General features: G+C 40.4%; 1 protein-coding gene across 2 annotated transcripts in view; it reads left to right on the forward strand.

The window, feature by feature from the left end:
* Positions 1–14,366, forward strand: part of dhx29 (DExH-box helicase 29) — a 71,524-nt gene that overhangs the window by 33,581 nt on the left and 23,577 nt on the right. For both annotated transcript variants that reach the window (XM_033030613.1, XM_033030623.1), the window contains 6 exons: positions 67–229; positions 1,079–1,202; positions 3,656–4,240; positions 9,620–9,763; positions 11,633–11,809; positions 12,001–12,141. In XM_033030613.1, the coding sequence (XP_032886504.1) occupies positions 67–229; positions 1,079–1,202; positions 3,656–4,240; positions 9,620–9,763; positions 11,633–11,809; positions 12,001–12,141 (1,334 nt within the window). The remainder of the gene's footprint in view (positions 1–66; positions 230–1,078; positions 1,203–3,655; positions 4,241–9,619; positions 9,764–11,632; positions 11,810–12,000; positions 12,142–14,366) is intronic.

The raw sequence follows: 14,366 nt of genomic DNA on the forward strand, positions 1-14,366 counted from the left end.
GCTGGCAGAAATATTGAATAATATTGTCCTCACAAATTTTTATTTTTTTTTGTCCTGTTAATACAGAAAAAGATGAACCAAGGGATGTGCGAAACTTTGAATATACTGCAAGAAGTTGGACTGGCAAATCTCCCAAGCAATTCCTGATTGACTGGTGCCGGAAAAACATCCCCACTGGTCCAGCTCCTAGCTATCGCAAAATTCCTGTGGGTAGATTCTGGAAGTGTAGGTTTGTGTGTTTTGTTGTACTTTTTGTGAGAATTGATAGACTGTTACATCTTGTCAAAGTTTCATTCATCATTATAAATGTGCTCTCTACATCACCATCTATATATCTTGTTTATCTTTTTCCTGACTCGCAGTCTGAAGAAGGGGCTCGACCAGAAACATCACCTATTCCTTTTCTCCAAAGATGTTGTCTGACCCGCTGAGTTACTCCAGATTTTTGGTTCAAAAACAAGTTGCATTTCACTCGGCAACATAATCTTATTTGTTTTACTTTAATATTCAGAAAAAGTATAAAAATCCAGTTAAATATCACATTTAAAATAATTTTTGCCTTTACATTTGTTCTTTGTTTTCATTATCTCTCATTTTTTCACTTATTTCTTATTCTCTGACTTTGAGTTGAGTTTTTGTTATTTTTCCTTCACCCTTGCTCTTGTACCTGTTTTGGAGGTGAAAATTAGTTTGTGTCAGCATAACATTTTAATTAGCATCATCAGGTAATGAAATTACTGTAAGGTCTTTATTTGTTATTTTTCTAAATCTAATAATATCTGCAGATGCTGGAATCTTTACCAAAAACAACTGACAGTGTTCTTCAGACTCTAAAGGATGGTCCCAGCCCTAAATATTGTCTGTCCATTCCCCTCCTGTGATCCACTGGGTTCCTCCAGCAGTTTTTTTTCTTGTTTTTTTTTCAGTCCTCAAGATTGGCATTAGTGTTTGATTCTTTGTGGAATGCTTTTACCTGAGAGGTTTGACTTGAACTACTTTCTCTCGCTCATGCATCTTTCTTATGTTTCTTGGTCATGCAATAAATAGTCTGCTGTTAAACGTTATTTTTTTAATTCAGTGTAAGAGTAAACCGACAGAAAGATGGAATACTAGAAGTCTGTCCCACAATTCTCACCGAAGATGGCATGCAAGCGCAACATCTAGCTTCTACATTGGCTCTATGGCATTTAGTAAGAGGACAGGTAAGATCAAACACATGACATCCATTATTTATGTAGCTGAAAGTGAATGATTCCTTAATTTTTTGTTGTGCCTTAAAGGCAAGAAATGTTTCCACTTAAATGGAAAGAGTACTGTGGGGAAACCAGATGAACTGAGAACCTAGGAAGGATTTTGAGGCTTTGGAAAGGGGCAAAGGAGGTTTACCAGGATGATGCAGTAGCAAGCAGAAGCAGAAGATGCCTAGGTTAGGGGGTATTAGCTACAGGGAGGGATTGGACAAACTTGGATTGTTTTATCTGGAACACCAGAGGTTGAGCGCAGCCCTGATAGAAGTATATAAAATTAAAAGAGGCATAGACATCACCTTTTTCCCCCCAAATTTAAATATCAAATATTAGAGGAAATAGTTTTATGGTGAGAGGGGCAAACTTTAAAGGAGACTAGAACAAGTGGGACATGTTGGATCCCATCCCCCAACGCGGGGGGGGGGGGGGGGGGGGGGGCAGGCGGTGCGATGTCGGAGTTCTTGGCTGTCCTTATTCTTATCTTCTTCCTTCTTGTATCCTCGTCGCCAATTGTTGTGTATTTGGATGCTTGGAACAGACTTCAATAAGGCTCGGACATGGGAGTAATCTAACAAGCTTCTTTATTCCAGGACGCCACCTTGAGTCTCCCCCTGCACATGCTTACTTGCACAAGACATCACATATACTAATTACATATGCTAATTATCACATACCTAACAGACATCATCTTTTTCCCCCCAAATTTAAATATCAAATATTAGAGGAAATAGTTTTATGGTGAGAGGAGCAAACTTTAAAGGAGACTAGACCAAGTGGGACATGTTGGACCCCATCCCCCAACGCCTCGATCGGCCCTCCCTGCTTGCGCCCAAACACCAGGATCGTGTGACCAAAATGCAACCAGAACTTGATGAGCAGCCCCTTCAGATATTGGTAGAGGGACAGCAACCTCGTTACCATTGGCAACGTCCCATTGTGATTTCATTGTGGCAGTTGGCATCCAGCTTGAGAGCTCATTGTGATTGGTGCACTGTGAGAGGCATTGTGACATCATCACTGTAAGAAGGCTGGAAGCTGTCTGCGTGAAGGTGGTTTCAGCTGTTTTAAAAAAAAATTACGATTAATAACTGGAAATATAGGTGGAAATGCGACGGGAAGATGTTTATCGCCACCAGGGGAAAAATGTAGGATGTGTGAAAATAGGAAGGCTGTGGCCTGGCGTTTGGAAGAAGATAGGAATTAACCAGATTCTCACACACACACACACACACACACACACACACACACACACACACTCACACTCACACTCACTCACACACTCGCTCTCTCTTTTTTACACAGAAAATGGTGAGTGCCTGGAATGCACTGCCAGGGGTGCTGCTGGAGGCATATATGATAATAGCAATTAAGAGACTTTTGGATAGACATGGATATGCAGGTGATGGGAGAATATATATTATGTGCAGGCAGATAAAAGTTGGTATTGGCATCATGTTCGGCACAGGGTGGTGAATCTGGGGATTTATTTGCCACAAAAGGCCGTGGAGGCCAAGTCTATGGATATCTCTGAGGCAGAGATATATAGATTCTTGATTAGTACGGGTGTCGGGTTATGGGGAGAAGGCAGGAGAATGGGGTTAGGAGGGAGAGATAGACCAGCCATGATTGAATGGTGGAGTTGACGATGGGCCAAATGACCTAATTCTGCTCCTATCGCATGACCATGACGTGGATCAAAGGGTCTGTTCCTTTGATGTACTCTTCCATGTTCTATCTGTGGAGACTTATGTCAACAAGGAGGTAGAAAGGCAATCTAAGAGAAATATTGGTATCCTGTAAGTATTGTAGATTACAGTGAATCATAAATGCATATCACTATACTCTTTTCAATTATTCTGTATAATTTGCTCATTTTCTTTATGCATTGATTTTATGGTCTCACCAATTATCATTTTATTTTATTTATTTTATTTTATTATTTATTTCGAACAGAATAAAAGAATAAAAAGCAAGTGTGAAACAGCATACAAAAAACAAAACAAGAATATTTATAAAGTGTCATAAACAATATCTATAAATAAATGAAATTGTATGTGTCCGAAAAGGAGCAGGAAGAAGCCAAAGCTTATTAATTCCCACTCCTTATTCAACTGCTTGTAATTATCATCCAAATTTAGCAGCTATATGTACACCATATGTACACCAGCCACTATATGTACACCAAATTATTTACATTTATACACTAATCAAATATTTACAAAGCCATACAAAAAAGAAAAAGAAAAGAAAAAACCCTCATATACTATACAGTCATATTTCTCCAGCATTTTTGTCTAACTTCGATTTTTCCAGCATCTGCAGTTCTTTCTTAAATAATTCATACCTACAGTGACCAAATAATTCAAATGTTTATTCTTCAAATTTAACACATCTTTTTAAACTTTCAGGCTGTTCATCAGTTGCTTCCACCTTCTTATCGGGAGGTGTGGAATGAATGGAGAGATGCTGAAAAGACGAAAACTGAGAAAAAACAGATAGAAAAGAATAAGCCACGTGAACAGTTTATCAGCAGACTGCTAAATACACTAAAACAACAGCCATCTACTTGTGTCTCTGTGACAGCAGAAGATCCAGAAGATTCCTGGGAGAATTTGGTAACTGACGATGACTTCCAGAGCTTATCTTTTGATAAAGGGAAGACAGATAATTTAGATTCGGCGAGGATTATTTTGAAAAAATTGCAGACTTCTCTCAAGTTTCAAAAACATTTAAACAGTAGACAGCTGTTACCTGTATTTCAACATAAAATGCAAATTCTTGAAACCCTGCGAAAACATCGAGTGGTGGTTGTGGCAGGTGAAACTGGCAGTGGGAAAAGCACTCAAATACCTCAGTTCCTATTGGAAGATTTACTGTCAAGTGCAAGTACTAGATGCAATATTATTTGCACTCAGCCTCGAAGGATTTCAGCAGTGAGTTTGGCAACAAGAGTTTGCGAGGAACTTGGTTGTGAAGAAGGACCTGGAGGAAAAGTAAGAAATATACTCTGGAGGAGAATAGAAGTATCCATTTTTAAAAATGTCTTTAAACTTCCTTTTGTGATTATGCCATTGTTAAAGGAAGTAATGTTAAGGCCTGTTGAATTTTTTTTTAGTTTTGAGAAACAGGCCCACCGAGTCCACGCTGACCACCAATTCCTGCACATTAACACTATCCTACACACACTCGGGACAATTTACACTTCTACCAAGGTCAATTTACCTACAAACCTGTATGTCTTTGGAGTGTGGGAGGAAAACGAAGACCTCGGAGAATGGTCATGGGGAGAACATACAAACTATGTACAGACAAGCACCTTTAGGTGGGGTCGAACTCGGGTCTCCGGCGCTGCAAACGCTGTAAGGCAGCAACTGTGCACTGTGCCGCCCTAATAATATTGGTTAATAATTGAACTTAAAAATGGTTAATTTCCAACGTGTCCGAAACTCCTACCCGGATACAATAGATGCACCCTTTTCCCTGACCAGAGTTTCAATGTCTCTCATCATCATGCTTCCTTGCTCCCACCAGCATTGTCCTTCACTCTATAACAGGAACGTGGATGCCCTGAATTCTTGTCATCACACTTTTGAAAACATCGCACTTTCCATACTTTCTTTTGCCTGCAAAAACCTACTCCAATCAACTTTAGGTCTAAAACCATTAAGGTTGGCTTTGCCCTGATTCGGAATTCAGTGTCTCAATGGCTTGAGATTGTTCAAGTACTGTTTGGTAGATGCAATATAGATATAATAGGCCTCCTCAAAGGCCATAATGATTGGAGTATTTCTAATTTTTTTTGCTGTTTTCGGTCATCTTGTATGCTTTTTTTCTTATTAAGATGTGTCCAAAGAGCCATCTGCAATATGTGGGCTGGTGGTGTAATGGGTGCCATGATAGAAAAGGGAATCTACAAATGAAATCAACAAACTGAAACAAAGAGTTAAATATTGTCCTCTGTAGCAACATTTCTCAATTTCTCTGTCTCTTGTCCAACACTATTCTTCAACAAGAGGAACATCTCGTTTTAGCAGAGATGAGCCCTTTTGAAATTTTAATTTCTGTAGGTCCTACATGATGTAAGTGAATTATTGAATAAACAGGGGTTAAAAGGTGAGCAATGAGAGAATAATGGAGTGTTAAGTTGGAGGACCTGAGAGAATTGTAAGGAGACCTAGCTTTACAGCATTCATTTGTGATTTTTAAACTAACTGAAATGTTGTAAATCACGAAGAGGCAGGTAAGATCTTCGAAGGGGAGTACACAATTTTAAAATTAAAATGTTTAATAATGTGATAAATAATTTTTTCATATTTTTCTCCGGTGACACGCTCTTCAATTATCTTGAGGATTAGATGTTTAAGAACTCAGTAATCTTTTAAATACACTTTAACGTTTCACTAGATGAAGAAATGTTACAGTATAGAACATTTCTGTAATTGATAGTGTCCGATGAGGTTGAGTTGAGTTGAATATTTTGATTCATAGCACAAAATGGCTATCCTCAAATTTTACTTAATTGTTTTAAAATACACATTTTAATCAATCAATCAATCAAAACTTTATTGTCATTTAGAAATACATCGATATATGCTATTCTAAACGAAATTCCGTTGCATTTGGCTCCCCGTACAACACAAAAATAAACAGATGGATAAAAAGATAAAATAGATAATGATGGCGGCCCATTACACGGCATTCAAGAGTCTGATGGCTCGTGGGTACAAGCTGTTGCAAAACCTTGACGTTCTGCTCCTTATGCTACGATATCTTTTGCCCGAGGGCAGCAGAGTGAACAGTCCATAATGGAGATGTGTGGGGACCTTTATAATACTGCTGGCCTTAGACAAGCAACGTTTGCTCGCAATGTCCCCGATTGAGGGGAGAGAAGTCCCGATGATTTTTTCAGCCGTCCTCACCACTCTCTGCACGGACTTCCAGTCGGAGGCTTTACAGTCCCCAAACCAGACAGAGATGCAGCTGGTCAGAATACTCTCTATGGTGACCCTGTAGAAAGTGGTGAGGACGGGATGGGGGAGGTGAGCTCTTCTCATCCTGCGCAGAAAGTGCAAATGCTGCTGCACTCTCTTAACTATTGATGTGATGTTATTTGACCAGGTCAGACTGTTAGTGATCTGCACCCCCAGGATCTTAGTGCTACTGACCAACTCCACATCGCTGTCATTAATGTGAAGTGGTGTGTGACTGTGCCGGTTTTTCCTGAAGTCGACGATGACCTCCTTTGTTTTTTCGACATTCAGGATCAGATAGTTCGTATTGCACCAGTCCACCAGTTGTTTCACCTCCTCCCTGTAAGCAAGCTCATTGTCGTCCCGGATAAGGCCCACCATTGTGGTGTCATCTGCGTACTTCATGATGTGGTTTGTACTAAACCTGGCACAACAGTCGTGGGTCATCAGGGTAAACAACAGTGGACTCAGGACACAGCCCTGAGGGGAGCCAGTGCTCAGAGAGATGATGTTAGAGGTGTTGTTTCCAACCCGCACTGACTGGGGTCTGTCAGTGAGGAAGTCCAGTAGCCAGTTACACATGGGGATGCTGAGGCCCAATGGACCCAGTTTGCTTATCAGGTGCTGAGGGATGATTGTGTTGAACGCTGAACTAAAGTCCACGAACAGCATTCGTACAAAAGTGTGAACATTTCCTCCTGAACATTTAGCCAAATAATGTAAAGATTAACTATCTACGAATGCTTTTATTGCCCATTCCTAATTCCCCTTGTAAGAATATTGGTGCACTCCTCTACTCCTTCTGGTGACAGTGCTCCCACAATACTCTTCCAGGATTTGGATTGAGCGATGATGCAGGCAATATATTTCTAAATTGTTGTGTAGTTTGATGAGTGACCTGTTGGTGGCAGTGTTCACCTGTACCTGAAATCTCCTCAAGGTTTACCTACTTTGAAGAAGTTCTCCTCCTCTCTCTGAAGACAGTTTAACAACCTCCTCTCTCACTGCCCCCCCCCCCCCCCTCTGTGATTCCCCCTTCCCTCCAACTCTACGACCACATCCTAACCCAGACCAGGTAACACCCCAGCGGTATGAACATTGACCTCTAATTTCAGGTAGACCCTGCTTTCTCCTCCTCTTCTCAACTCCCCCTTAGCCCACTGTCTCCGCCTCTTAATTTCTTCTTCCCGCCCCCCCCTCCCACCCTCACATCTGTCTGAAGAAGGGTCTCGACCCGAAATGTTGCCTATTTCGCTCCATAGATGCTGCCTCACCCGCTGAGTTTCTCCAGCATTTTTGTCTACCTGCCTCTTAGGTAAGGTTTTTTATTATTAACGTCCACGAGGTACAGTGGAAAAACTTTGTTTTGCATGCTATCCCAACAGATCAGATAATCCTATACATATAATAGATAGAGCAAATGAGAATATACAGAGTTCAGAATATAGTTTTCAGCATTGTAATGCATCAGCTCCATAGACAAAGTTCAATGTGTAGTGGAGTAGAAGTGAATCAGACAATATCTTACTTTATGGAAGAATCCTTCAGAAGCCTAAAAACAGAGAGGAAGTTGTTGGTGAGTCTGCTGGTGCGCGCTTTCAAACTTCTGTACCTTCTGTCAACGGGAGCAGGGAGAAGAACAAATGACCACGATGAGACAAGTCTTTAATTATGTTGGCTGCTTTTCTGAGACAGTGTGAAGTGTAGATGGAGTAAATGATGGGAAGTCTGGTCTATGTGATGGACTGTGTTACATTTGCAACTCGCTGCAATTTTTCCCAAAGTGTGGGTCAGGACTGTCTTGGAGGCTGCAGCTAATGTGCGCCATCACCAATCTCTCAAACTATTTCACTGTGGTGGATGTCAAAGCCACTGCACAGTACTTTACTTTTGTTCTGCACTGGGATGATAGCAGTCTTCTTGAAGCAGGTGGAGACCTCAGACTGGAGTAGTGAGAGGTTAATGAGGTCTGGGAATACTTCTGCCAGCTGGCCAATTGCCTTCTCCGGATTTACTCTCAGGGAGGTCGAACCTGAGTTGGTGCAGACGCACCCGGGACTGGAGGGGTGGGTGATATTCCTCCACCATCCTTCCGTTCAAAACGGGCATGGTGAATGTCCCAGGTAGGGGTGATATTGTCAAAGTAATGTGGGTAAACTTATTCATTTTGTAGAAAATCGGCACCAGTGGCACAATGGTAGAGTTGCTGCCTAATAACACCCATGGCTTGGGTTTGATCCTGACTATGGGTGCTGTATGTACGGACTTTGTATGTTCTCCCTATGGCCATATGGATTTTCTCTTGGTTTCCACCCACACTCCAAGTTTGGTTTGTAGGTTAATTGGTTTGGTAAAAATTGTAAATTGTTCCTAGTGTGTATGGTAGTGTAAGGGAACGGTAGTGGTAGTGCTGGTCGGCATGGACTCGGTGGGCCAAAGGACGTGTTATTGCGTTGTATCGAAAGTCTGAAGCTGCAATATGTTAAGAGCAAATGTTTAGATTGGTAGTTAGAGTTTTAATTAAACAATCTACTTTAACCTGGTTGAGCAACTTGAATGTTGTTGGAGTTGTACTTATCCAGGCTTAATTTCTTTATATTGCACTTATGCATTTCAGAATTTCTCTATTTATCAATCTCTGATGTGCTCTTGCAGCCATAGTATTTATATGTGATTGGCCTAGTATAGTTTCTATTGAAAGGCTGGCTACACTTTGATGGTGGGAAACTAAGCATAATTATTGTTATTGAATATCAAGGGAAGGTAATTATTCTCTTCTAGGAGCTAGTCATTGCATCTATTAAAAAAATCAGCATTTGTGTGCTAGATTTATGCTTTAATTTATAAATATTAGTTCACCAGACTGATTCCTGGGATGTCAGGACTGTCTTATGAAGAAAGACTGGATAGACTTGGTTTATACTCTCTAGAATTTAGGAGATTGAGAGGGGATCTTATAGAAACTTACAAAATTCTTAAGGGGTTGGACAGGTTAGATGCAGGAAGATTGCTCCCGATGTTGGGGAAGTCCAGGACAAGGGGTCACAGCTTAAGGATAAGGGGGAAATCCTTTAAAACCGAGATGAGAAGAACTTTTTTCACACAGAGAGTGGTGAATCTCTGGAACTCCCTGCCACAGAGGGTAGTCGAGGCCAGTTCATTGGCTATATTTAAGAGGGAGTTAGATGTGGCCCTTGTGGCTAAGGGGATCAGAGGGTATGGAGAGAAGGCAGGTACGGGATACTGAGTTGGATGATCAGCCATGATCATATTGAATGGCGGTGCAGGCTCGAAGGGCCGAATGGCCTACTCCTGCACCTAATTTCTATGTTTCTATGTTTCTATTAAGCATGCTTGCAAAGAACCAACATTTAAAAACATGCTTTTTATCTCCATTTGCAGAATTCTCTTTGTGGTTATCAAATCAGACTGGAAACAAAAGTTGGTGAATCGTCCAGACTTTTATACTGCACCACAGGTGTTCTGCTGCGGAAACTACAACAAGATGGATTTCTTACCAGTGTGTCTCATGTAATTGTGGATGAGGTTAGAAAGTCAAATTGTTTTTTTTGCTTTGATCCTGATTCATAAAAGTGTATTCTGCAAAATTCTTTGTCCAGAATATTTGAAAATATAGCAAGAGCAGACTGATTGGCCCCCTCATGCATGATCAACCACTCAACAAAATCTGGACTAATCTTCTTCATCCACATCAAGTTCCTGTTCTGTGATTCTTACAATTTACTGATGATCTGTTTTAATTGAAATAGAAACAATTAAAATAGGTGCAGGAATAGGCCATTCAGTCATTGGAGCCAGCGCCACCATTCAATATGATCAAGGCTGATCATCCATAATCAGTACCCCAATCCTGCTTTCCCCCCCATATCCCTTGATTCCTTTAGCCCTAAGAGCTAAATCTAACTCTCTCTTGAAAACATCCAATGAATTGGCCCCCACTGCCTTATGTGGCAGAGAATTCCACAGATTCACAACTCTCGGGGTGAAAAAGTTTTTCCTCATCTTAGTCCTAAATGGCCTACCCCTTATTCTTAAACTGTGACCCCTGGTTCTGAACTTCCCCAACATGGGGAACATTTTTCCTGCATCTAGCCTGTCCAATCCCTTTAGAATTGTATATGTTTCTATAAGATCCCCTCTCATCTTTCTAAATTCCAGTGAATACAAGCCCAGTCGACCCATTCTTTCGTCATATGTCAGTCCCGCCATCCCGGGAAATAAACTGGTGAACCTACGCTGCACTCCCTCAATAGCAAGAATGTTCTTCCACAAATTTGGAGACCAAAACTGCACACAATACACCAGGTGTGGTCTCACCAGGGCCCTGTACAGCTGCAGTAGGACCTCCTTGCTCCTAAATTTAAATCCTCTCACAATGAAGGCCAACATGCCATTAGCTTTCTTCATTGCCTGCTGTACCTGCACACTTACTTTCAGTGACTGATGTACAAGGACACCCAGGTCTTGTTGCACCTCCCCTTTTCCTAATCTGACACCATTCAAATAATAATCTACCTTCCTGTTCTTTCCACCAAAGTGGATAACCTCATATTTATCCACATTATACCACATTACACATTATACAATCAATGATTAAATCTGCACATCCTTCAGAGGTAGAGACTTCCAACTTTTCACCAATTCCTCTATTTTTTTTAAACCCTCTCATTTCAGTCCTCAATGGTCTACACCTTATCTGCAACTTGGTTTTATGTTCCGCAGCCAAGGAAAATATCCCTTCCGCATTTACCCATTCAGGCACAATAAGAATTGTGTACATTTTAATGAGGTCATTTTTTATTCTTCGCTGGCACTGTAAATTAAGACTAAATTTCAGAAAGAAAGTGGGAAGCAGATTTATTAATTCCCCTAGAGTTTGCACATCGAGGTGATGAAAGACCAATGAGAAAATGACATTTGAAGTTATTGAATTGCAAATAAGAAGCATCTATAAACCTGTCAGATGATGGATGAAGAGGTGGTTTCTATTCATATGAATTTCATTAAAGGCAACCACAGGATTTTTATTTACAAAGCACGATAATATTTTGGATGTGTATGAGCATCATCATTGTCAACAAACTCCAAATGTTTCTGTCATCTGAATACTACAGATTCTTGGACAATTGACCTGGACTCTTCCATTGGGATTAACATTTAATACACTTGACACTTTGATGACAGAGATAGAAGAGATATTTAACAATTTAGAAGAAGCAAATGTTGAAAGAAGCAGTAGTATGCGTACTGTACTCCCACATATATTTTGTTCACTCGTTAATCTTTTTGTTGATGCTTTGCTGCAAAACATTGTCATGTATATTTTTTACAATTCGCAGTTGGTGAAAAGCAGCTGTGGTCATAACAGAATTCTTTGATTCGATTATGTTGTAGGTTCATGAGAGAAGTGTTCAATCTGATTTTCTGTTGATCATCTTGAAGGAGATAATGCAAAAACGCTCAAATCTGAACCTGGTTTTGATGAGTGCAACTGTCGACAGTGATAAATTTGCTAAGTACTTTGGATATTGTCCTGTTATCAATATACCTGGAAGGATTTATCCAGTGCAGGTATGGTTGAAGAATGTTTTGTAGTTTTTTTTAATCTTGTGGATTGCTATTTGTTAACCGACTGTATTTGTATATAATATTTTTTATTATGTTTTATTTGCTTTGATTGTTTTGAAATATTTGCTACTTTGACACTGGCACTCTTTAAATTCAGACCAACTTATAAATATCTCTCCCACAATTATACGCAGGTTTTTCATTTGGAAGATGTGATAGAAGAGACGGGCTATGTTTTGGAAAAGGATTCTGAATACTATCAGCCATTTTCTGTGGAGGAGGAAGAAATTAATTTGACTGTTACTGACAAAGGAGGAAGAACATATCAGCACCAGGTTGTTCACAAGTTGTGACTATTGTCTGAATGTATGGTGTTCATTATCAACTGGTGCTGTATTCTATAACTTGAAATAGTAGATGATTCATCTTCTTCTCAGGCAGTACCTTGCTCACGCTTTAATTTTGTGGGTTCGGAGCTGGACAATGAAGTCCATGTGGGCAACCCTTGCTGCTTCTTCCGATGAAGACGCAGGTGGAAGCTTGGGTAGTTTTGAGGTGGTGGATTTATTTTGACATTTGTGCAGAGCTGCTGTGTGACTACAATCCAGAATGCTCCTTCTCCACATTGAGGTTCCCAGGTATCAGTGGGAATGTTACACTTCATGGAAGCTTTGAATCATCTTCTCTGTCCTCCTGACCATCTATTTCCACTATCAATAGCCATTGTAGGTGATGAGATTAACTGTGGCTCAATGCAGGGAATTCTTTAGTGGGAGAGGAGGCTGACGTTGGTTTGCATTTCCTTCTACTGAAATTAGACAATTTTGTGAGGTATTTTTCCAGTGTTGTGTGATGCCTACTGTCAGTTGTCAAGGTCAAAGAAGCATATAGGAGGGCAGGTCTTCAAATAGTCTTCCTGAAGTGACCAGAGACAGTGCTGACATTGAAGAGATTTGAATTCTATCATCAATGTTGGGCTTTATTGTCAGATTATAGTAAACTGCAAAGGCTAAGCTTGTAGAGGACCTTGGTCTTTCAGATGTTGAAAGAATCATCTTTCTTGTATGTTTTAGTGAGTAAGTTGATGATGTATTAGAATTCTGTCTCCATGCGTGTGGAACACAAACATTGTTTGTATACTACAGCTCAATTACTAAGGGTCTGTGGACCTTGGTTCTAGATTATAATCACAGCAGGATAAATAGTTTCCATTAGTTCTAGAGAGTAGATGACTGCCACAGGAGGTCTGTTGGAAGTGGGATGCAACATTGCATTGAGAAAGGTTTGGGCGCAGTGACGCGACGTTGTTTGATATCGGTCCTCACTGAGATTTATTCTGTTATATACCCATTAGTATCATGGTATACATGGTGTTATAGAGCAAATTGGCCTTCATCAATCAGAGTATTGAGTATAGAAGTTAGGAGGTCGTGTTGCAGTTATATAAGATGTTGGTGAGGCCACATTTGGGGTATTTTGTTCAGTTTTGGGCACCATGTTATAGGAAAGATGTGGTTAAGCTGGAACGGATGCAGAGAAGATTTCTGACCACATTGCCACGACTCGAGGGCCTGAGTTATAGGGAAAGATTGAGCAGGCTAGGACTATTCCTTGGAAAGTATGATGAGTGTAACCTTATAGAGGTATACAAAATCATGAGAGGAATAGACAGGATAAACGCACAGTCTCTTTCCCAGAGTAGGGGCATCGAGAGCCAGAGGACATAAATTTAAGGTGAGAGGGGAAAGATTTATAGGAACCTGAGGAGTAACTTTTTTTACCCACAGCATGATGGGTGTATTGAACATGCTGCTGAAGGAGGTAGTTGAGGCAGGTACGATCACAATGTTTAAGAAACATTTAGACAGGTGCATGGATAGGATAGGTTTGGAGGGTCAAATGTAGGCAGATGGAACTAGTGTAGATAGGACCTGTTGGTCAGTGTGGGTAAGTTAGGCCAAAGGACCTGTTTCCATGCTGTATGACTAAATCTAAGGTGGAGAGCCAAATTGACAGCCAAATTCAGTTGACAGCCAAATTTAAGAAAAAAAATGGTCCACAGTCCCTCCTGTTTGTTTGATTAAAAGATTTGAATAAAATTGGGGAAAAAACCCCAGAAAAATGGCTGGTGCTGCTCCATGCATCCTGTCTGGGTGGAACCCAGTCTGTGATTTGGGACAGTTCTTCAGTACTGGGCAGAGATGGTTGAGGAGAATCCTGGCAATGACATTTACAGTGGCAGATGGCACTGAAGTTACCACAGTTAGACTTAACATTTTATCTTTAAGGTAGCCTCACACAGAGAATTGTTTTCATATCAATCATGTATTTTGCTGGGCCTTGCTAATGACGGATAGAAAGTTGATAACAGGAGTATTCCACGTAATTTAGTTCAGCCATTAGCATTAATTGCTATTTAAATGCTGCCATCTTGTATTTCTAAATTCTTGACTTGGAGGAAATAGCTTCTTGCAGCTATCCTGTCAAACCTCCTCAGGATCTCCAAAAATTATCAATAAGGTTTCTTGTTCTTGTTAACAATTACTTTTCAAACAGAATT

The sequence above is a fragment of the Amblyraja radiata genome, chromosome 1 (genome assembly GCF_010909765.2).
Source record: "Amblyraja radiata isolate CabotCenter1 chromosome 1, sAmbRad1.1.pri, whole genome shotgun sequence".
In the NCBI taxonomy this organism is placed as follows: Eukaryota; Metazoa; Chordata; class Chondrichthyes; order Rajiformes; family Rajidae; genus Amblyraja; species Amblyraja radiata.